This window comes from Equus przewalskii, chromosome 22, assembly GCF_037783145.1.
Source record: "Equus przewalskii isolate Varuska chromosome 22, EquPr2, whole genome shotgun sequence".
Classification (NCBI taxonomy): domain Eukaryota; kingdom Metazoa; phylum Chordata; class Mammalia; order Perissodactyla; family Equidae; genus Equus; species Equus przewalskii.
Window position 1 is genome coordinate 48,475,565 of NC_091852.1, and position 24,649 is coordinate 48,500,213.

At 44.6% G+C, this 24,649-nt stretch overlaps 1 protein-coding gene across 2 annotated transcripts in view; it reads right to left on the reverse strand.

Moving 5' to 3' along the window:
* DCAF12 (DDB1 and CUL4 associated factor 12) overlaps window positions 1-24,218 on the reverse strand; it is a 35,251-nt gene extending 11,033 nt beyond the window's left edge. The window contains exons 1-5 of one of the 2 annotated variants that reach the window (XM_008530982.2): window positions 22,678-22,745; window positions 21,198-22,451; window positions 19,863-20,117; window positions 2,881-3,087; window positions 1,082-1,142 (exon numbers count right to left, since the gene is read on the reverse strand). In XM_008530982.2, coding sequence (XP_008529204.1) covers window positions 1,082-1,142; window positions 2,881-3,087; window positions 19,863-20,117; window positions 21,198-21,275 — 601 coding nt within the window. In that variant the 5' untranslated portion in view covers window positions 21,276-22,451; window positions 22,678-22,745. Of the gene's footprint in view, window positions 1-1,081; window positions 1,143-2,880; window positions 3,088-19,862; window positions 20,118-21,197; window positions 22,452-22,677 lie in introns of both variants that reach the window. The other variant, XM_008530983.2, reaches the window with a different exon arrangement.
* Between the last annotated feature and the right edge of the window lie 431 nt (window positions 24,219-24,649).

Here is a 24,649-nt window from a genome sequence, read left to right on the forward strand (position 1 = left end):
CTCCCATCAACCAAATTTAGTGTGGGTTACTGTCAAAGGGACAGTCCCTATAGAGGTGACATGACTCAGCCTCTGCCCTCAAGGAGCTCTCATTCCTTGGGGAGACAAATGACAGGGAATCCAAAAGGTTCTGAACTCTTCCTGGGTAATTTTAACCTTCGACTGTTTGTTCATTAGATTACCTTCCCTCTTGGCTGCTTTTTGTTGCCTTGCAAAGAATCCAAAGAAGAAATATTTATGTTCCTTTAGCTTTGTTAGCTGCAGTTCTAAGCACGGGCTTTAAAATCAGACTCGGATTCAGATCCTGTCTCCATTTCTCATTATTTGTGTGGCCTTTGGCAAGTTATAATAACCCCTCAGAATCTAAATTTTCTCATTTGTGAAATGAGGCTAATAATACAAATCTAGCATTGTTTTGAGGATTATAAGTGAATTACTTAATTAAGCAACTATTATAATTATTTTTATTTGGGAATCTGGAATGGGGAATTGTATTTTTACATATGGGTATCAAGCAAAGTGGGTTAGCACTCTGAGCCCACTTTCTAGGCTGCTGTGGGTATCGAGAACGCATTTTTGTTTCTCTAGGTTATCTTCTCTGCACTCATTTCCGTTATTTTCCTAGCTATTCCATCACTGGGAAAGAAATTCCCCCAATCCTATACAGCTTTTCTCAAGAAACTTAACGTTATATAGTTGTACAGAAAATGAAATTGCTCCTAATACTTTGCAGAGCACATCACTTTTTCCAAAACACTTTCACAATCATTATCTCAATGAAGCCCCACCAAAATGTCTCAACATGCTAACATGCTTTTGGGAACAAGGCAGAGTATGAATAATGAATGAAGTACGCCAGTGCCTTTACATTCCAGATCAGGAAAACACAGGAGAAATAACTTATATGATGTGATAAGTCAGAGAAAGAGCCAATATGGGAAGCAAGATCTGGCTTACTGGGCCATCTTACTTGATGGTCTGCTTACTGGGCTATCTCCAATCACATCACTAATGCTTTTCACCCTCCAGCCTCTCTCCCTCCCTGCCACACCAAAAGCTCCCTACAAAAGGGCAATTTTACCAGACACCGCCATACTGTCGCTGATCCATGCAATGGAAAAGATCCAGTCCTTGTGTCCATCCTTGGGGAGGAAGGAGTGACAGGTACAGGGAGGAAAAAAAAGAAATTAGTAAAATCAAGATCACAATGCACATTCTTGAAAAGCATACAAGTCTCACTGAAAATATCTTTGTAAAAATTACAACTCTGATCTCTGATGATCTTTTTTTTCCTTCTTCTCCCCAAAGCCCCCCAGTACATAGTTGTATGTTGTAGTTGTAGTCCTTTTAGTTGTGGCATGTGGGACGCCACCTCAACATGGTCTGATGAGTAGTGCCAGGTCCACGGCCAGGATCCGAACTAGCGAAACCCTGGGCCAAAGCAGAGCTCGTGAACTTCACCACTCAGCCACGGGGCCGGCCCCTCTGATGATCTTAACCACAGGGCATGATCCCACAATCTTTAACTTCTGTCTTGAGGAGTCCAAGCTGGAATGGAACTGGCACTGCTGTGGGCAATAAACATGTCCGGTGGACACGCAGCTCTCGCCTATCTCTGGACGTCTTATTTGGGACTCCTACACACAATCACCCACCTTGCATCCCTCTAACTTCATCCCACCACTCTCCTCCTTGCTTCCTGGGACAATAGCTATAACTGACCTCTCTGCTGTTCCTTCTGTCTGGAACTCTCTTCCTCCAGACATCAACATGGCTCGCACCCTCATTTCCTTGAAATCTCCCCGCTCAATGTCATTCCTATCAATGAGGCCTTCCCTGACTCTCCTCTGAAATAGCATTCTCCACTACACTCTCCATGCCTTTAGTCTGCCTTTACTTCCTTCCATGGCACTAACCACGCTCTGACATACTGCTGGTAAATATTTATTGTTTATATGGTTTATACATTGGTTCATATGTCTCCCTCCATTAGAATGCAGGCTTTAAGAGGGTGGGGGCTTGGGGACCAGCCCCACGGCATGGTGGTTAAGTTTGGCATGTTCTGCTTCAGGGTCCCAGGTTTGCAGGTTCAGATTCTGGGCACAGACCTACATCACTGTCAGCCATGCTGTGGTGGCGACCCACATACAAAGTGGAGGAAGACTGGCACAGATGTTAGCTTAGGGTGAATCTTCTTCAGCAAAAAAAAAAGGTGGGGGGAGGGGCTGGCCCATTGGCATAAAGGTTAAGTTCGTACACTCTGTTTTGGCAGCCCAGGGTTTGCTGGTTTGGATTCGGGGCACAGACCTACACACTGCCTACCAAGCCATGCTGTGGCACGCTTCCCACATATAAAACAGATGAAGATGGGCACAGATGTTAGTTCAGGGCCAGTCTTCCTCAGCAAAAAGAGGAGGACTGGCAGCAGATGTTAGCTTCAGGGCTAATTTTCCTTTAAAAAAAAAAAAAAGAGGGTGGGGGCTTTATCTGTTTTATTCACTGCTATGTCCCCAGTGTCTAAAACAACTGGCTATGGAAGGCTCAATAAATAGTTGCTGAACGAATGATTTAATAAACTTGGCTCTCTGACTTTAGACAGTGGGAGATGTGTGAACACTGTGGATTCAAACACCAACCTACTGCTGCTGGCCCCTTTACCAAAAACACGCTCTGTCAACACGCTGGATACTCCCGATGGAAAGTTCAGTCCCCATTCTGATATCTCCACCCCCACACCTCACTCCCAAGTCCCTAGAGTCAGCAGAAATCTAGAGGAAACCACTCCTCCCCAGGGGGCTTATGGGAGGAGGATCCATGTTACCTGCCAAGCTCTGTTTAAAAACAAGGCTACTTCTAACTACAATTATTGGGGAAACTTACATCTCCCACACACACAGGATCTAGCGTAGGCAGCCGGTAGATGGCAAGACTGTTGGGGTTGTCTCCTCCGGTGGCTAACAGTGTCCTAGAGGGATTCAGCTCGATGGCATGGATACCACAGCCCTGCTGGGTCACACATCCAGGTTCTCGGTCCTTCAGAATGGGAATCTTGGTGATCTGGCTTGTCTGGACATCCACTACAAATAGCTACAAGAGAAAAGGGATACAGAAGCTGAACACAGTTTCTCAGTCATGTGAGTGACCCTGGTACAAACATCCATTCACTCAATTATGCATCAAACACTTAATTAATGTCTACTACACGCTAGACCCTGGGAATTACTAAAGGCATGGTCAGGGCTACTAGTGAACTAAACCTGACTAAAGATTTCCTGCCAGTTCAAGCATATTTTATATATGTTATCTACACACGCATAGAAACTTATAAACAAAACACAATTCCCAGAACACATCACAACCACTATTAAAGTATCCGTGAATATCACTTGGTTTGCTGGGGGGGCCTGAGACACAGGACAAGAGTTATAATATCTCACTGCTGGTCTCATTCACACCCACCATTCTGCTCTGTGCCCCCAGGCCTCTGCTCATGCTGCTGCTTCTCCCTGGAACATTCTCCTCCACTTCTTTACCAACCTAACCCCATTTCACTCTCCAAGATTCAACTCGGAGAAATGTTTTATGGAAAAGATCAGTATTAGAGAAAGGGCATTCCCGACAGATTATGAAGCTCTTTATGTGATTCAATGGTTCATTCGTCCATTCATTCGCTCATTCAGTACTAAGTAAATGCCAAGTACTGTTCTAGGTACTAGGAATGTAACTATGAACAAGAGAGAAATAACCTCTGCCCTCATACACCTTATAGTCTAAGAGGTTGATTTAAAATCCTGTCAGCAATTCTCGTGATGAAGCCAAATCATGTGAAATCTTTGTATAAAGAACCCTACTGCTGGCATAGGAAGGAGATCTATGAAAGGAGAGACTAGATGAGCCTTACATTTAAAAGATAAAAAGGAAAGGAGGAATAGGCTGGAACAGGAGTGCCAGGCAGAGATTGAGGAAAAATTCTAAAAAGGAGGTGGAGTTGGGGGGACAACCACTACTGCGTCTGCAATGTAACCCTGACGACTACCTAAGGCCGACTCCCTGCCTAACGGACACCATTGCCGATGTGTCCTACAGGCATCTTAAACTCAGTGTGTCCATCTAACGCCACCACACTCTCCCCAGTCGCCAAGCCTGAGTTTTATCCTAGACTCTTCCTTTTCCCTCATTCCCATAATCAATCTAGTCCTGCCAAACCTACCTCCTAAATATTCTTTCAGTCAGCTCCTTTCTCTCCATCCTCACCCTTATCACCTCTTCTCTGGACTACTGCAAATGGTCTTTGTGCCTTCAAGCAAGACTACCATCAAAACTGTTCTCCACACTATAATCAGTCATTTTCATAAACATGGAAATCCTCTCATGTCAATTAAAAAACATGCAATGGTTCCCCTTCCCCTAAATCTGAGCTCCTTAGCATGGAATCAAGACTCACCTCAATCTGGTCCGTACTAATCTCTCTAGTTTCACGTCCTGCCATGGACCTAATGCTCTAGAAATAACTGCTTATTAACTACTAGGCACACAAAAATCTTCAATTTAATATAACTATTTTGATTCATGCTCATGCTGTTTACAAGGCCAGATATGCCTTCCTCTCTTTTCTTTACCTGGCCAACATACACAATTCAGTTTAGACATGTCCTTTCTCCATATTCCCTAAATGTCCAGGCTGGTTAAGTTCCTCTCTTGTAGGCTCCAAAGATACCCTGCTACCCATAACGCTCAGACCATATCATACTAATTTAAAATCTTGACTTGTCTCTCTTCCCCATTAATAATGCCCTCCAATTCCAAGAGCACGGGATTTATCTTATTTGGTTCTATAACCCTGCCCCAACAACGCAAAGCTACCTAGTGAACACCTGTAGTAGCCACCTCTCAGAAGCCTGCCCAACGATGTTAGCGTGCCCCCAGATCCCTGCACTCAAAGTGGGGCCCTGCAGCTGTCTGTTTGACATAAGCCAAGATCTCCAGATGACAGCACTGTCCAAGGGCGGCCCCGCGTCTCAGGGAGAACCAGTCCAGAGGCTAGACTGGACTGGGTCATTAAAATTCTCTCAGGAGCATGGAACTAGATGGTGGCACTAGACCAAACTTCCTGTGTGGCCATTTTCTACCAAAGCCAGTCCCCAGAGAAAAAGAAACAGAAGAGAGGAGGCATGGACATCCTTGGTTCCTAGTGGCCTTCCAATTCCTAGCTCTGTTTCCTTCTGAGATCCAGGGATATTTCCTGCTCTTGGGTTTTACGAACAAACCCTTCCAACACATGAGTGGGTCTCTTACCCTTCTAAACAAATGACCTCTAACTAAGATAGCCCCTCCCAAGTTTAATGAAGCAAAATTAACTGTTCACTCACATGTTTGTGCTGTGTGGAACAATGCATCCATAACACATTAGCTTCCAGACCAGTGATTCCCAGACTGATTATCACGATAACTTACGGGATTTTTTTTTTCTTTTTTCTTCTTTATAAAATAAAAACAACGCCCAGCCCTACCCTAAAACTCTTCCAATTAGAAATTTTGGAGTTTTGGGCCACTAAAATGGAATTTTTTCACAGATCTCCAGATGAATCTGTTGATGGCCTGGGTTTAACAACCACTGATCTAGACCCTTGCTATTCACAGGAGCACCTGGGAGCTTGTCAGAAACAAAGCTCAGGTCCCTCCGTTGGCCTATTAAATCAGATTCTGGAGTTCCTCAAGATCTCCTCCAGGTACACTAAAGTCTGAAAGAGAATCTACTCTGTACACTGACAGCAATGGTATGACAAGACTGCATACAAGACGGGGGCCGGCCCCGTGGCCGAGTGGTTAAGTTTGCGCGCTCCGCTGCAGGCGGCCCAGTGTTTCGTCAGTTTGAATCCTGGGAGCGGAGATGGCATTGCTCATCAAGCCATGCTGGGGCGGCATCCCACATGCCACAACGAGAAGGACCCACAACTAAGAATATACAACTATGTACCGGGGGGCTTTGGGGAGAAAAAGGAAAAATAAAATCTTTAAAAAAAAAAGATTGCATACAAGAGTAAACTGTGACCTGTAACCCGGAAAGGGCTGAGTTTTTTCTATGGAATCTGATGGCTGGCTAAAACTTTAAGAATTATTTTAGTCTATTCCTTTGCCTTAAATCAGGGCTCCATTTCTGTCATCCAGAAAAGGTGAGGAGAAATATATTCATATATTCACGTAAAAAAATCTCAAGTACAACATCTCCAGTTTTGAAGTTGGGAAAGATCTAGGCTTGAATTCCAGATTGGGTACCTATTAGCTGTGTGATTTTGGGCAAGCCACTTAACCTTTCTGAATTTTGTTTCTTATCTATAAAACTTGAATAATATGTATCTTATAGGGCTGCTAAGAGATCTAATAAAATGTAAAGTGTCTAGCACAGGGCTCAGCACAGAATAGATGATTAACAAACAATAGCTAACATAAATATGTTATTCTGATGTTTGTTTAGTTTTGCAGGGTGTAAGAAAGACTTCTACACTGGATGAAAAACATTTGATACAAGAGAGGTGGACAATATGCTAACAGGTGGGTATGCAGAGGGCCCAGGAAACCAAGAGTTTACCCCCCAACCACACCCAAATCCTTGTAGAGGAATGACAAAGCACTGTGTGAAGGATAGAACCTTTCTGCTTCTTCATACGAAGGGAGAGGGATGTGGACGAGCTGCCACAGAATTATCTCCCCAAGCTGACAAGGAGCCAAGGCTTCACACAGTTCCATATCCCATATCCCAGAATGGGGCTGCTCCACATTAACCTACTGGGATCCCAGCCAGAAACTAGCAGCATGGTACCCAGCCTGCAAGGCTGAGCCTCAATGGCTCCCCGCAGCCTACACTCTAGGACAGAGGGAAAAAAACAATGCAAACGGCCTTACACTCAGGAAGACTGTAAGACTAGCAGGTACATCTCCGCATGCACGTGTATACAGACACACGCAAACGTGCGTACATGGAAGGATCAAGGCGGCTTAACAAACGGGAGAGGCTCACCAAACTCAAGGGTGTTCTAGCTAGAGCATAACGGAGAGAGAAAAGCAAACCCACAGAGGTCACACAGATACCAAGATAAACTAGACGGAGTCAGACAGTAAAAGGCAAGTGGGCAGCCTAAACCTGCTGAAAATTGGAGAAAGAGGAGAAATGAAATCAAAGCAGAAGAATCCATCCTTATCCCAGACCAAGAAGATGAGGAGGAGAAAAAGAGAGAGCCGAGACAAAGAGACACAAGAGGGGCCAGCCCAGTGGCTCAGTGGTTAAGTGCACACGTTCCGCTTCTCGGCGGCCCGGGGTTTGCCGGTTCTAATCCCAGGTGTGGACATGGTATTGCTTGGCACACCATGCTGTGGTAGGTGTTCCACATATAAAGTAGAGGAAGATGGGCATGGATGTTAGCTCAGGGCCAGTCTTCCTCAGCAAAACGAGGAGGAGTGGCAGCAGATGTTAGCTCAGGGCTAATCCTCCTCAAAAAAAGAAAAAAAAAGAGAGACATAAGAGAAAATGGTCAGACAACATGTACCAGAACTAAACACATGTAAACTCTGCAATTTCAATTTTAGGAATTTATGCTAAATGATGGGTGAACAGTTTCAACTCCAGTGCAGCATTTTTAAACTAGTGAAACACCACAGGGGATTGGGTATAGCCACACAATGGCCTATTTACACAGCCTTTAAGAATGATAGAGTAGAAGATATTTATTAACATGGAAATCTGCTCATGCTACGGTGTTAAATAAGTAAGCTTTAAAAAACATAATTCCAGGTGCTGGCTCCGTGACCGAGTGGTTAAGTTCACGCGCTCTGCTGTGGTGGCCCAGGGTTCGGATCCTGGGTGCGGACATAGCATCGCTTGTCAGGCCACGTTGAGGCAGCATCCCACATCCCACAACTAAAAGGACCTGCAACTAAGATATACAACTGTGTACAGGGGGAGTTTGGGGAGATAAAGCAGGGGAAAAAAAAAAAAAAGAGTGGCAACAGTTGTTAGCCCAGGTGCCAATCTTAAAAACAAAACAAAACAAAACATAATTCCAGGGGCCGGCCCAGTGGTGTAGTGGTTAAGCTTGTATGCTCTGCTTCAGTGGCCCAGAGATTGCAGGTTCAGTTCCTGGGCAGGGACCTACACACTGTTCATCAAGCCATGCTGTGGTGGCATCCCATATACAAAAATGGAGAAGGATTGGCATAGATGTTAGTTTGGGGCCAATCTTCCTCACCAAAAAACCCCAAAGAACAAAAAACCATAATTCCAGGTATGTTAACATATATATATATATTTTTTACAATGAACACATATGCATAATAAAAAAAAGAAAAGAAAAGGATCAGAGGCCTTGAAATAACAAGGAGCTGCACTCACTCGGGACTCCAATGATGCCAGGAGAATCAGGCACTCTGTCCAGCCGGTCTCTACAACCTAGGTGCCCGCCCACCTGCATCCTGCTGTGCAGAAACTAGGGGTATGGCTGAACTCAATAGTTGCTTGAACAATCAAGACTCTGCAGCAACAAATATTTTAGACCGTTCAGGAGCAAGAAGAGTTGTCACACCCAGAAAGCCCAGGTCACTGTTTCTACTCCAAGTCTATTAAGGCAAGACCACATGATTATTTAAAGTAAAGTAACATTTTCTGGGTCCCTATTATACAAGTAACACATCATAAGCTAGGAAAAAAACTGTAAAACATAGAAAAGCAGAAATCAGAAAATAAAAACAATCACAATCCTACCACCACTTGGTGTATTTTCTTTCAGGTCCTTTACTACACACCCAGTGAGAAGAGTACATCTTTTTCTCCATTTATAAAAATGTGATTCCCTTACATAATACTTTACATCTTTTTATTTGATACAGTAGTATCACATTTCCAAATTAACCAATATACTTCTATATAATTTTTAATGGCTATAAGGTAGTTCACAGTATGGGTATACCAGCATTTATTGAATAGATTTCCTATTGTTGAACACTTATGCTGTGTCCAAATTATCAGTAGTACAAAACACACTGCAATGAGCATCCTTGTGTCTAAATCCAGGTGTCTGCTCAACACCCAGACTTCTTATTCTCTGAATTGTGAACCCAAGCTCATTCTCCTAAAGATGGCTGTGGGGCTGGCTTGCCGAGATCAGAAATGTTCCATCATGTTAGCTCCTGAATTCTGATATTTTCCTACTAAAATCATGATTTTGTGGGAGGAGGATCGTATTAGGATTTACAATTATCCTGGATTTAAGTGACATAATTCTTCACAAGCTTTATGTTTAACAAATTCAGTAAACTGATTTCTAATCCCTGATTTTGGAGGTCTCTGTTAAAAATGGAATAAGTCCTGAGAGCTTCGCCAAGATACCTAAGATTCTGCCTAGTACCTGATGAGGATTTTTAGGCTGGTTAATTTTAAAACGGTTTATGATGAGGATTTTTAGGCTGGTCAATTTTAAAACTACAGATGAGAAGCAGGCTCCAAGGAGTGGAGTTTGTTTGTCCCTTTGTTGGGAAACATTTACATTTCTAAGAGAAACCTCTATCTGTGAAGATGCCTCCCTCTCTGTGCCAGGAAGAAGGGGGATGGCCTTATCTCTAGAAACTCTTAATCAATGCCAGAGGCCAGAACTTAAGTTGTTTACTGTCTGGCAACCTCATGTAACTGACCCCGCCCCCCCCCAAATCCTCCTCTGTCTTTAGCTGAGGATAATATTCAAGCGGTGACTTCTGCCATTTACTCAATCTGGTTTGATTCTTATCTAAAAGTTGTGGGACCCCCAAATGGCCGGACCCTACGGGCATTGATACCGTTTTAACTTTTTTACATATTCTTTGTCTTGTAAAGAGATAACTCACATACCTATGCCTTAAATTTAGCTCTAACCCTCAACTTGGGGCAGCAGAGGCTCCAACTGCCCATGGGTCCTATCCCTATGCTATTCCATTCTCTAAATAAAAGAGCACTACTGCCAGATCTTAAGAGTCTAAGAAATCTTTCTTTTGACTCCTCGGCTCACCGACCCCGCATCAGTACCTACCAAAGACACCAAGGGCTGTGACAGCATACAACTGAAGTTTAGCTACTTGAGGCGCCTCAACAAACATTTGGTAAAAAAACTTCCTCTTAGGCTATAAAATCAGGCCAACTGAGTATTGCCTTATATAACTACAAATCCCATGTCCAACTTCCAAGTGATACTATCCAATCAGAAAAACAAGGGCAAATAAAAGAACTGGCCTGATCTCACACAAATCCTCATGTTTTCCCACGGAAGATGGAAATTGATTTTTATAGTACTCAAGGATGCTAACAGTTAATGTACAGATTATTCAGAAGAGAACAATTTCTATATAAGATATTCTCAGCTTTTTGTTCCCCAGTAGTATCTCCAGGCATAAGGCCTTCTACTCAGAATTAATAGGAATCCTTATCTCTAAGTTGCAAACTACTGGGGAGCAGAGATTGTAGTTACATGTTAATTACCTATCTGGTATATTAAGAGATTATAAACTTTTAATAATAACAGCATTAAAACAATGATAATATAATCCCTTACTCTCACTCTTACCTCCTGAGCAATAGAGCACAAAGACTTAAGGACAATATGGTATTTGCCTATCAAGAAGCAAGAGCTCTCTCTAGGTGTTATTTTGAGCCCCAAAAAATTCCTTGTGTGATTGAGAGAGGAAACTCCTTTTGTTGCACATTCTACCACTGTATTTTCAAGCCCCTACTTCACTCTCTCAGAGAAGATGTACGATACATAACTGTGTTCAACCTTTTTCAGCAAGCAAGACAAGCCATGAATGCTAACCAGCCAAGGCCTCTCACCACTGTTTTAGGCTAAGAAAAAACAAGGTTCATCTAGCTGAAGTAACATTTAAAAAAAAATGAGTGTTGACAATACTTTATCAACAATAACGGAGGGGCCAGCCCCGTGGCCGAGTGGTTAAGTTCACGCGCTCTGCTTTGGCGGCCCAGGGTTTCGCCGATTCAGATCCTGGGCGCAGACATGGCACTACTCATCAGGCCATGTTGAGGCAGCATCCCACATGCGACAACTAGAAGGACGCACAACTAAAAAATATACAACTATGTACCACGGGACTTTGGGAGAAGAAGGAAAAAAAAAATAAAATAAAATTCTTCAAAAAAAAAAAGTTGTAATCTTAAAAAAAAACCCAAACAATAATGGAAATAAAAAATGCAAGAAAGATCATTCAGAATCCTCTCTTTTCAAATCTGTTTTTCATTTATCCAGTTCCTGTTTAGTCCTTAACCACATGCATGTATAAGTGCGCATACCTATAATGAGCAGAGATAGAATTTTGTATTTCATCACATTTAACATATCAAATGCTTTTGCATGTTATTACAGTCCTCCCAATCATGCTAGTGTCTGCATATCATGCAGATTTGATTTACCATAAACTACTTAAGTACTCTCCTATTGTCAGCATTTAGATAAAATAACTTCCAATGATTATCTTAATAAAGACTTTCTCTGGGGGTCGCCCCGTAGCCGAGTGGTTAAGTTCGCGCGCTCCGCTGCAGGCGGCGCAGTGTTTCGTTGGTTCAAATCCTGGGTGCGGACATGGCACTGCTCATCAAACCATGCTGAGGTGGCGTCCCACGTGCCACAACTAGAAGGACCCACAACAAAGAATATACAACTATGCACCGGGGGGCTTTGGGGAGAAAAAGGAAAAAAAATAAACTCTTTAAAAAAATAAATAAAAATAAAAGAAAAAAAAGACTTTCTCTTCCTTTGGACAAATTCCCTAGTTTGAAGACGTTAGGTCAAGGGTCTAATATTTTTAGGCTGTTCATTCAACAAATAATATGTACCAGGCTTTTGAAAAGTGATGCCAAGTTACTTTCAAAAAAGGGTCCTAGTGACAATGTATCTATGTACCTGTTCCACTACAGCCTTATGAGAACTGGGTATGACTTTATATATAATTTGTACACAGAAAAATATTTTGCTTTTATTTGTATTCCTTCTATAATGAAATTAAATGTGACTTCATATAATTTACTAATTATAATTCCTCATATAAATTATATCTAAATGATTTTTTGAAGAAGATTAGCCCTGAGCTAATATCTGCCGCCAATCCTCCTCCTTTTGCTGAGGAAGGCTGGCCCTGAGCTAACATCTGTGCCCATCTTCCTCTACTTTATATGTGGGATGCCTGCCGCAGTGTGGCTGGGCAAGTGGTGCGTAGATCCGCACCAGGGATGCGAACGGCGAACACCGGGCCAGCGAAGCGGAACGTGCAAACTTAAGTGCTGTGCCATTGAGCTAGCCCCCTAAATAAATTATTTTGAAATGTTTAATCTATTTGGGATGTGACTGACAGATTGAAAGCAGCCATTTACAGGGTAGAGAAATGCTTACTTCTTTTGTTTTTTTGGTGAGGAGGATTGTCCCTGAGCTAACATCTGTTGCCAGGCTTCCTCTTTTTCCTTGAGGAAAATCGTCCCTGAGCTAACATCTGTGCCCATCTTCCTCTATTTTATATGTGAGACATCACCACAGCATGGCTTGATGAGTGGTGTGTGGGTCCGCACCTGGGATCTAAACCCGCAAACCCCAGCCCGCTGAAGCAGGGCAGGCAAATTTAACCACTATGCCACCAGGCTGGCCCAAGAAAGACTTACTTCTTAAGTGTACCTGAATTTGGCCAGAAGTATATTTAAAGTCTAGACCCATCAAACCACTGCCACCACTTCCACCTCCACCACCACCATTAATTACATCAACAGTTTACAAAGTACATGTTCTAGGCACTGTGCTAACTAATATCTTCTCTTCATGACTCTGCTAGGCGGGTACTATTCTGTCCCTTTCTTTTAAAGGTGAGAGAAGAAAGGCTGAGGAGATACCTGGATTGCCCAAGGCCACAAAGCTAATAAGAAATGGAGCCCAGATTCAACCCATGTTGAGTCCTAATATGCATTTGTTGAATCCAAATATACAAGACAAAAAATGACAACCAAACTCATTGGCATAAATGTGGATATTTCTGACAAATGTTTACAAATCACTCTTCTAGAAAAGAGACCAAAAACTTGGAAACAGACTAAGCTAAGATCTGACCTAAAAAAATAATGGGCAAATCTCTTGCCTTAAGTTTTCACGTCTGTTAACGAGAGTAGGAATAGGCAAGTAAGGAAAACAACCGTTTGTCAAGGGTTCCTCAAAGTGCAGAAATAAGATTTAATTACACCTTGCTAGCTGCTGAACAGGTATTAACCAAGATGCCTACAAGGAAATTCTTCCACATCCATTTAATCTGATGCCCCACCTGTGCCCTGAGTGTGGTTTAGAAAATACAAGGAGGATTCAAACAACTGGTCTCGATTTAACGAGCTGGCAAAAAAAATCACTGCTATAAAGTCCAAGCTAGTGATTCATACAAAAATTGCCTGAGAACTTGTTTAAAACGTCAATTCCTAGGCTTCACTGAAGGAAATTCTGAATCGGTACTGGGAGGAGACCAGGAATTTGCATTTTTAATCATATCTCAAGTGACTGACGCAAGTGGTTCCTGGGTCATGCTTGGGAAACAAAGGCTGAGGTGATCAGAAATCAAATATGCATCAATTTAAAAGAAGGTGGATTGGCAAAGGAAGCCATGCTTAACTCATGGAACATTTTTATTCCTTCAATGACATGGCAGTCATTCAACTGATTAGGCCTAGGAGTGGGGAGGCCAGGATTCTTAAGGAAGAACCCAAGGAAAGCAAGAACCAGCTGAAACAACTACACTGTCTTACGTTAACTTTCTCCAAGTAGTTGGCCTGCCAGGTACCTCCCAGCAAAGCTCTGCTTTCAGCAACCCAGGTTTCCCCATCCTCTCAGGCCTAGAGGGTTGTAGGAAGAGGCCTTAAAATCACCAGGGGCCATGCTGCCAAGCATGTGACTCAATTCTCCAGATGAGAAAGGTGATTAATAACATTATTCATTATTAAAGGCTAGATGTGAACCAAAGGGAAAAGAAAAAAATGATCCAAAGGAGATTTAGTCAGCCTTGCCATCCAACTCCCCTGTTACTGCATCAGTCTCTTTCTCTATAGTTCTTGCCCTGCATCAGCAAAATGTTGCAGCCCAACTGTAATCCTGGATTGAACCCAATTGCCAATTTGGGGTCAGCTTCTTCCTTTTATCTCCTAGATCAGGAAACAAACACAAGAATAGACCCCAGCATAAGGGTCCGGCAGAAAAGCAATACTCCTAGATATTACCAGGAAAAGCTCACGTACGTTTAACTCTCATCTTGAATCAGACCCAGGCATTGCTCCCATTCCAAAAGGAAAACGTGCATATGTCAGCTTGAGAAGAAGTAAAAACCTTGTTCTCTGACTGTAATGCATATCGAGGATCCAGCTAGGAAGAAAGTCTTGAGTACAGGAGTCAGTGTGTGCCTCCTCGTTCACTCTCCAAGATTCCAACCTTCAATCAGACTATCCTTGAAATAAACGGCTCAGAGCACTTAAGAGAACAAATGCCCATCTCAAACTCTGGTTGTCAACTGGGGGCGTAAGGTTTGAAAACGCATGCATTTCATGCATGTGCGCCTGTGTGTACTTGTGCACAGGCCCAACTGTCATTACTGGGGCAGCAGGAGAGGGAGGGTAGGGGGCATTGCCGGCATCCACAGAGCAGAGGCCAGGAATGCAAAATATCCTGCAATATGAGGTAAAGCCCCAGACAACAAAGAAACTACCAAAACGGTATCAACATTCTTGTTAAGAAAAGCTGCCCTAAATAAATTCTTGAATCCGTCCATAGGACTGCTCCTCAGACCCTAACATTCTTTTTTGGGCTTTTTTTGGGTGAGGAAGATCAGCCCTGAGCTACCATCTGTTGCTAATCGTCCTCCTTTTGCTTGAGGAGGACTGTCCCTGAGCTCACACCCGTGCCAGTCTTCCTCTATTAGTTCCTCACGTGCAGAGGGTGACTCAAAGTCCACAATGGACTACACGACCTGGGATTCCTGGGGCCCATACCCATGCTAATCCAAGCAAGGCCTTCCCAAAGATGAAGCCAGGCAGAAAGGGGCAGGAAAAACCAACTCTAGCACCATCACATGTAAGAGGCATAAACTCAGTCCTACTGCTCCTCCTCCTAAAGTCTGTAACATCCATTAGCTTTGCGTAGAACCTTAGCATTCACGAAGTGTTTCCACGATGATTTCCAATCTAGAAATACTTCTGCACACGTGTCCCAGCAGACTGAAGCTGCCAACACAGCAGTTCTATCACTTCCACATCTAAAATCTTCCTCTCAAAAGAGTCAAATATTCTGAAAATAAGACAAAGACTAATTCTGGGATAAACCTGAACATTTCTTACTAGACAGAGAACAACCATAAGCCATTTAAAAATGCTAATTAGGGGCCGGCCCCATGGCCAAGTGGTTAAGTTGGGCACACTCTGCTTCGGTGGCCCGGGTTTGGTTTCTGGTCATGGACCTACACCACTGGCCAGTGGCCATGCTGTGGTGGCATGGTGGCAGCTCACATACAAAAAAAAAGAGGAAGACTGGCAATGGATGTTAGCTAAAAGCAAATCGTCCTCAGGAGGGAAAAAAGCGCTAATTAGCAGGTCACTATCCTAAGCACAAAATATAGATGAATCATACAGATAAGAATCCTATTAACCTGAGATGTACACTGGCCAGGCCCAAGGAATTCTGCAAACATTTTAAAGCATTTCCTAAAAGACTGTAATCCCCTTGGGAAAATAAAACAGTAAGACAAGGGGGAATGAATCAAAAACGTGGTCAGAGCAAAACTCCCACATCATCATATTTTGTTTCCCTGTTTCATGATTTCAGGAATCTGAGTATGTAAACTCAAGGATATAACATTATAGTTTCTTTCTCAACCCTGATATCTCCCATTCCACCCCATCCCCAAAACAAGGCTCCCCAAAATAAAAAAAGTTCTTCCTCCTCTCATCTGGCAGCAAATCTCAGCCTACACTCATCTTGTCTGCTTCATTATGATCCACCATGTCTGTCTGTGAAGTCGGCAGTGTATCTCCGACCGTTACTTTGGGAGGCGGTGAGAAAGAGAAAAGCAGCCCTGACAGCTGGAGTTAACCTGGTACTATCAGCTGGGCCTTGATGTCTTTGTGAAAACAATTAATGTCACAGGAAATTGTCCTGTGAAAGTCCCATTTCCTTAAGCCTTCTCCCAAATTACCCTTACAAATCCTTTCTCACACCTTCCTACTGAGAGGCCCCATGGCTCCCTATGGTGTACATTCTCCCCACCTGCAGTGAGCAAGCCTATCTACTCTAGGTAAGCCCCTGGTAATCTTTGGCTGGAGGGCATCAATAAAGGGGAAATAAGATGCTCATCTGTAAAATTAATACCTCAAACTCTGCACACATTATCACTCTGCCTAGCACCATCCTTCTCCTCAAACTGCCTGCTCTCAAAACACCCGCCTTGTTGAGTTGTTTCTGGCACCCTCCTGGTTTTCCTGACTCCCTGCTCCCCCTGCAGTAGTTCTTCCCGCCCCATAAAGGCAGGTGTTCTCCAAGGTTCTGTCTAGCCCCTCTTTCAACATCAATGGTTCTTACCCCTTTGTTGCTCACAGCACTCCCTTTGAAAATCTCATGAAAACTATGGCCTGCTCCCCACACTGCTCTTCCCCCATCGTGTCCAGGAAATACACATTTAATGAAAGTTTTGCAATTTTAGGGAAGGTGAATGGAACTCAAGGGTGTCTTCTCTACCCTCTCCCACGGTAATATAACAATTTCAATAATTCTTTACCCACATACGACTCCTAAACCACTAACTTTGATCTTTACCCTTCCCCCAACTTCAACTAGTCGAAAGCACAAAACTAAACTCATTTTCTCTTCAAATTTGCTCCTCAATACTCACCTCGCCATCCTTCCAGTTACCCAGGTTAAAGACGTCAGCATCAATTTTGACGTATTCCTCTGAATGGATTAAATCTGAGCATCTCATCATCTAAAGACTCTACGTCTAAGATGACTTACATCTGGCTCCTTAGCCTCTCCCTGCCACTGTCCTGGTTTTGCCCCTCATTACCCTGTTATTCCTTAGCACTAGCATCCTATAACTTCTCTCCCCAAAGCACTACTCCACCCATGTCACTCCCTGCTTAAAATCCTTGGGCCTTGTCTCTGCATCCCCATAGGATAAAATCTTAGGTTGACATTCAAGGGCTTCCACAATTTGACCCTAATAAACCTTTCTAATCTTAACCTCATAACTCTTCCAGACACCTAAAGCTCTTGTCACACTGCATTCTTAATGTTCCTCATAAATGGTTGATACTTTCCCCTATAAACATCCAGATTTCCAGTTTCTCTTCAAAAAGAAAAATGAAAATCTGTTAACACTAGGCTCAAATTCCCACACGGCAAAAACTGGCTGGAGCCAAGAATGCCTTCTCTGGCTCTCTGCAGTCCCCAATACTTCTCACTGTCGTGTGCCTGGCTTATTTAGCTTTCCATTTGGCTCTGCACACAATTTCAGTTTGTAACCCTAAATCAGGGACATGTACCTGCCTATCGTGGTTGCCAGATCCATGTTCCAAATAAGGTTATATTCCCTCTCCTTTAAATGATTTAGTAAAAATATGACTGTACTGTTATTAATGATTAAAAGATAAATTGGCCATCCTTGCTCTTATTTCTGTGCTTACGAGGCCCAGGGAATTGAGGGCGGTTGAATGACTGCCCCTAGTTTGAGCATTACCCCACAGCACAGAGCATTTCCCACGCCAGGAATCAAGCTAGAGAAAAGTTTACAAAATATCTCTGCTGCCTTTTCAGAAGATGACCCACTGCCTTAGCAGAGGTTTCAACACTATGGTCCCAAACCAATTAACTTGGAAATGACCTGGCTTTTTAGTATTTGTGCACACTCAGTTACATGCTGATTAACACCAAACTGGCCAAGAGAAAAACAGCTTCTAACCTACAGGTACATATTAGCAGGTTATTTTAGAATACAAACGGTTGTGGCAAACTTTTCCTACTAAACACATTTAATTCATTTCGTCGACGGTAAAATTTCAATACATGAACACTTAATTTACTATTGAGAGTCCAACATGAACTCCTCCTCCTCAAAATCTTCACATAATATCCAAAGACAGTTCTGTTTAAGTCATTTTCCTTTCTTTCAAACTGAGGAAGTCCCAGGGAGGGCCAACAGCACTGGAAAAGGCTTTGGATTTATCACCACCACTACGATTTTTGTGTAAGATATTGCTAACTTGAAGTATTTCCCAAGATGTACACCTGGTATTACCACTCCCATTTTACAGATAGGAAAACAAAGGCTCAGAAAAGGGAGTCATTTGCCAAATGTCACAAAGTTCAGAGAAGAGCAGTGTTCCTGGTTCCCTGCTTTGGTTCTGGAAGCTAAGCAAAGGAAAACATTAACTATAAAAAGAAAACAAAACAGACTTTGCTTAAGGAGGACATAGGAAGACAGAAAGAGGTGGGTATTAAGAGTAGGTTAAATTATTACTTAACATTATTCTCACCTTCAAGATAAGGTCAACACATTTAAGAAGCAGGAGACTACGATGATTAATTCAGTTTACAATTCAGCAGCATTTGCTGGGCAAAACACTACAATGGTATGTGCGGAGGGTGGAATCAATTCCTCCAAATGGGAGACTCTACTCCAAGTGACAACGACGACAGTTCTCTTAAACCATGAGTGGTGGCCTAAGAGACTAGGAAAAGGAAGTTTTATAGACGTTTGCCACCACTACTTAGTTTTGAAACGCTTCGGTAAGACAAGCAGCCAGGAGGAAATGAAAGCTTGGCCCCAACCACCATGATATTATTTCCTTCCTTAAAATTCATGTTTAAATCTTTGCCTTTGTCCTTTATAAACAAACACTTCTCCTAATACTTAAGACTTTCTTGACCTAGAGTAACCTTCTCTTTTATTGACCCAAGATGTGTTTCTGCCCAGGGTAAACTTATCGAGCCATTATGACATTACTTGTCTATTCACATAGCATGAGGTGAAAATGGAGAGAGCAACTGGGCCAACAATCTACCTTTTCTCACACTTCATTTGGAATCATTTCCCATCTCTAGGCTGTGCCTCCTTTTACCTGTCATTCCTCTGACAGCATGCTATTTGTGCCCTTCTGTTCCAATCACATCCACCACAGCCAATCACAAATTGACTTATTTTATCCATGCCTGTAATGGTGCTGGTTATCCAGCTTACTGATAAATTTTTCCCTTTGTTCACTTATAAACCGTCTTCTAAGTCACTCTATGTAAAAATACTCTGCTACTCATGTCATGCTTAATTTTTCTCTGTTCTGAATCCTTTTCAGGAGGCTACTTTGCAAAATGCAGACATTCACATCCTGAAATATACCACCAGACACACATTCCCTGCCCTTTCTACATATGCCCTGAGCCAGAAGATAACACCTAGGTTTTCACTATCATGCATCCTAAAGGACACAGTAAGCATTATTCTTTCCTAAGTCTTTCCTCTGAGGCCTCTAACTTAAAAAGCAACATAAAAAAAAAAGGAAGCCAAAAAACAAAACCTCTAGAAGCAGCGGCATATCCATATGGCAAGAGACCTACAGAAAGAGAATCCTCTCAAGATTTATCAGAAATGTGAAAACGAGAAAAGGAGCAGAAAAAGAAAGGAAATCATCAATAGATGGGGGGGAATGGAAAGGAGAGTAAGGCAATTTCTTCCCAAAGAAGGAAAAAAAGAGTAAAAAGAGCAGTGAGAGGTTCTAGAGCCCGTGGAGCCATAAATCCAGGATCTAGGAAAAAGTCCGCATCCCCCCAGACACTTACCGTGTTGCATTTTGTGCCACACACCACTTGCCTATGATTCAGCCACTGAGACGCAAACACTTTATTAAGGGTCCCAAGGTGAAACTCTCTCTCTTTCAGAAGACCGGGAAGTTGCTGTGCTGCATAACCATGCAACACTCGGGAGTAGTTGGTTTCATTCTGTAGCCTGACCTCTCGGTTCTTCAGGTAGTACACTAAGGATCTCTTCACTGGGGGGAGTCTTTTCCTTTTGTGAAGTGAGTGATCCCAGCCAAACTGTGGAAAGCAACATGAGAAATCAGGGCTTTGGCTACCTTCCTTCAGAACAAGGGGTCCTACTGTATTACAGAAATCACCAAGAACTCTTCCTGGAGAATTTACATACAACAGAAATATAAATACAATAGAACAGGAATCTCAATCCAGAAAGTCCAGTTGAACTCCTCCAGTATTGAAAAGATGCTGTTCCTAGTCAAACCTACCTATAAGAAGGAAGGACTGAAAGACAAGGGAATGGAAGCCGAAAAGAGGACAAAATGTTTACTAGGCCCTTTAGGAGTGAAGGCTTCAGATCCCCTAAAGCTATCCTTAATAAGGAAAGGAACGAAAGGCAAATGATCACCATAACGACCTGGGCTGCATCTCTACCGAGCTCCCTTCTCCCTCTCAGCCTGAACTCCCCACGGAGCATGGAGGGTGCAGCCCAAGGAGCCAGACTCGGGTCCCAGAACTTTCAGGGACGCACCATCAATGGCTGCCCCTTGTCATCAGGCCCGCGCCCCAGGCAGTTACAAAATTCGAAAAATCAAACACCAACGGAGTGGTAGGCACGGGAAATCAGGCCAAATATGCGTCCAACAAGGTCTTCCCCTCCAAAGAGGGCGGTATAGGGACGATACCTGGGAACTGCTGGTTCTTCTAGGGGTCCAAGGGCCAAAAGACCCAGCTCAAGGCTTGAGTATCCACAGGGAGACTCTCCTAGGAAGACCTCTCGAAGGCGGACTTCACTCTCCCTCCCGGTATCTTCCGGGAGGTTTTGTTCCCGATTCCCCCGGACTTGGGTTTCCCTTCCTCCAAAGCCCAGATTCTGGTTTCTCTTCAAGCCCCATTCCTGGCTGCAGGCAACCCGCGGAATATGCCATGTTTTCAAGTTCTCCTTTAGCTCCTCACTCATCCAGCCTATCTGCTTTCCAATGAACTCCTGAGGGCCCAGCTCTGACCGGGGCTAGAGGCCGGGGCTCCGCTCTGGCCCCCCCACCCCCCTTGGACCTCGGTTCGGGTTCCCTGATCAGCGAACCCTATCCCCCTTTGGGTGCCTCGGCTTTATCACTCGGGACCCGGCCTCTCAGCCCTCACCTGCGGGCCCTGAGCGTCGCTCCCAGCTCCCGGCGAGGCGGACGCCTTCCGCTTCCTGCTAACTGCTTTCCGGGCCATAGTGGGCAGCGCCGCCGCGGCCCCGCAGCCACATGGGGCAGGGGAAGCGAGCAGGAGCAGGACGGCGGGTCATATACTGGGCCCCGGGACCGCGCACCTTAGTGTGCCCGGCCCGGAAAATGGCCCGGACCCGGGGCGGCAGTAGAAAAAGGGGAGGCAGGCAGAAGAGGAGGAAAGAGGGCCAGGACCGAGAAAGGGAAGGGGAAGGGAAGGAGAGGCAGCAACGAGAAGCTGTCGGACGATGGAGTCTGGAAAGGACGGCGAGCAGCTAGAACCAAAACACCCCCACCCATCCCGTTCGCCCGCGCTTCGTCACCCATGCGCAGCCGCACTTCGCACCGCGTCGCCACGGAGACTCCGCCGGGGACTGGAGGGGCGGGGTCTAGGGCTTGCAAGAGAGTTCGCGGCTGTTGTTTAGCCGCCGCCCGCCTTTTTCAACGGTTGTCGGGCAGGCGCTGGAAGTGGGCGAATGGGGCCGAGGGCGTCTGGATTCTGGTCGCCGAGCTCGGATCCCCGCCCGCCCCTCTGCAGGCACCCGGAAGTGAGGACGATCACCCTGCTTGGGGAGGGCACCCCTCCCAGCGCGCGCCTCCACCCGGCAGCCGACACTGCTTATATTCCCTGGAGAGCCGCGCCTCTCCCCGAACCTATCACAAACCGAGTCCTGGCGCTGAGGGCTGGACGCTGGGGGAGGAGGCAGAGCCTACTCTCCCCACCCCCGCAAGTGGAGTGCTGCTCGGGATCCCAGCCCGCAGGGCCGGACTCGCCCGCTGCGGAGAACCTGCCCTGCCGGGTACGACCAGCGCCCCACCTGCCACAGCCTCGGGCCTCCGGCCGCCCTCTCCTCACCCCGGGGGAGCCCTCCGGCTCCATTCTTCACTCAGCCTCCTCCCTCCCTCCGCTGGCCTCCTCCCCTCCCCGACCCTGTCTCCTGCCCTAACCGCACGCAGCAGCCCCTCAATCACCTTTCCCTTAGCTGCGACCTCGCCTCCCTTGAGATTCCCGTGACCCGCCGGCCACGCTGTCTTGGGCTTTATGAACTAGACCTCACGCCGTAATTTGTTTCTTACGTCTCCCATGCAATCCTAAGCTGAGGACTGGAACAGGGGACTGCCACGGCCTGCCTCTCCCTCGGGGCACAGGTTGTGTCTCCATCAAGGCAGATCGGGTGAAATTCTGAACCACAGAGAAGAGAGTGGCCGTTGGCCTGTCAGTCCAGTTAGGGCTGGCATTGGTCATCAGACAAGGGGGCTTCTTCAGGATCACCCTTGCCTCCATTTTCAGAAGATCCTATAGGAATTTTGAGTGCCCGCATCCACTTTCCTTAGGCAAAGAAACCTTTCGAGGAAGCAGGATGCTCTTGCTTGGGGCTGACTGGCCTCAGGCTGTAGTGCCCTGTTACCTGCCGGTCCCTTCAGGCTTCAGGCTGCATACCTCTTGGGAGTTCTGTTGGCCCATCTGAAGTTCTGCCTACAAGGAGATTTGGAGCTGTTTTCCTGGCTGAACCAAAGACCAGGTTGAGAAAGGATCTTCCGCCATTCCAAGTCTGCACTGCCACTAACCCCTAATGCCACCTTGGGAAAGGCAGCCCCATCTTAGTTGGTCAGGCCTGTCCCTTCAGAGACATACACACAGTGAATGGGTCAGACGCGAGTCAACTTCTTTTTTTGAGCCTGTTGTTCCAGTTCTGTCTTGCCTCACAATGCCCTGGATCACCCAGGAGCCCACTGGACAGGAGTGTGGAATTCCTTTGAGAATCTCTAGGCTCCAGCTGGGCTGTGCTTAGATCCTGGTCTCCTCTGCCTGTGTCGGAGGCTGCAGGATCATCTTTGAGGTTGGTACCAAGTATTGGTGAGGAGGTAGAACCACTGGAACTCTCATACATTGCTAGTGGGCATGTAAATTGGTACAAACAATTTGGAAAAATCTATGGCAGTACCTACTAAAGCTAAACATGTGTACCTTATGATCCAGCGGTTCTACTTCAGTTTATAAACCCAACAGAAATGAGTGTTTATGTCCACCAAAAGCTACTTTCAAGAATGTGCGTAGCAGCTTTATTCATAATAGCCCTAAACTGGAAATAGTTCAAATGTCCATCGACAGTAGAAAGGATAAACTGGGGATTCTCTTGATCTCCTCATCTGTTTGGATAATTTGCTATAATGGCTAACAGAACTCAGGGGAATAAATACTTACTTACTATTATCAGTTTATTATAAAGGATATTATAAAGGATGCAAATGGAACAGCCAAATGAAGAGGCACCTAGGGTGAAGTCTGGAAGGGTCCTGAGCACAGGTCCCTGTGGAGTTCAGAGTGTGCCATCTTCCTGGCACATGGATACATTCTCCAACTTGAAAGCTCTCCAAACCCCATAATTTATGGTTTGTATGGAGGTTCCATTACTTAGGCATAATTGATTAGATCATTAGTCATTGATAATTAACTCAATCCCCAGGCCCTCTCCCCTCCTGAGAAGTTGGAGGGTGGGGCTGAAAGTTCCAACCCTCTAATCATATGGTCGGTTCCTCTAGCAACAGGCACCCATCTTGCAGCTATCTAGGGACCCAACTTGAGTCACCCGGTTAACATAAACTCAGGTGTGACTGAAAGGGACTTATTGCGAATAACAAAAGATGCTCCTCTCACCGTTATCACTTACTAAATTACAAGAGTTTGAGGAGCTCTTGTGCCAGGAACCAGGGACAAAGACCAAATAAATGTATTTTTTATTATATCACAATATCACAGTAATATAAGTCAGAATAGTAATTACTCTTGATGGTTACTAACTGAAAGGAAAACCCAGGGAGGAGTCTGGTATGCTGGAAATTTCTCTATCTTGATCTTGGTGGTGATTATACTAATGTATGCATATGTACATTTAAGATTTGTGCAGTTTATGTAAGTATGCCTCTATATAGAGAAATAAACACTTAAAATTCTTTCACCTGGGTTCTTCCTCTATACTTTTTTTTTTTTAGGACAATTCGCCCTGAGCTAACATCTGCTGCCAATCCTCTTTTTGCTGAGGAAGACTGGCCCTGAGCTAACATCTGTGCCCATCTTCCTCTATTTTATATGTGGGACACCTGACACAGCATGGCTTGATAAGCGGTGCATAGGTCCATGCCTGGCATCCAAACTGGCGAACCCCAGGCTGCCTAAGAGGAGCATGTGTACTTAACCACTACACCACTGGGCCGGCCCCTTGAAAACGTGAATATTTTAATGCTGAAAAAATAATTCAGCAAAAGAACGTGCCACAATCTATTAACTATTTCATTATGGTGGATTTTAGCCTGTATATCAGGCAAAGTTCTCCAGAGAAAAAGAACATATATGATATAGCTGTCAGAAAGAGAGAGGGG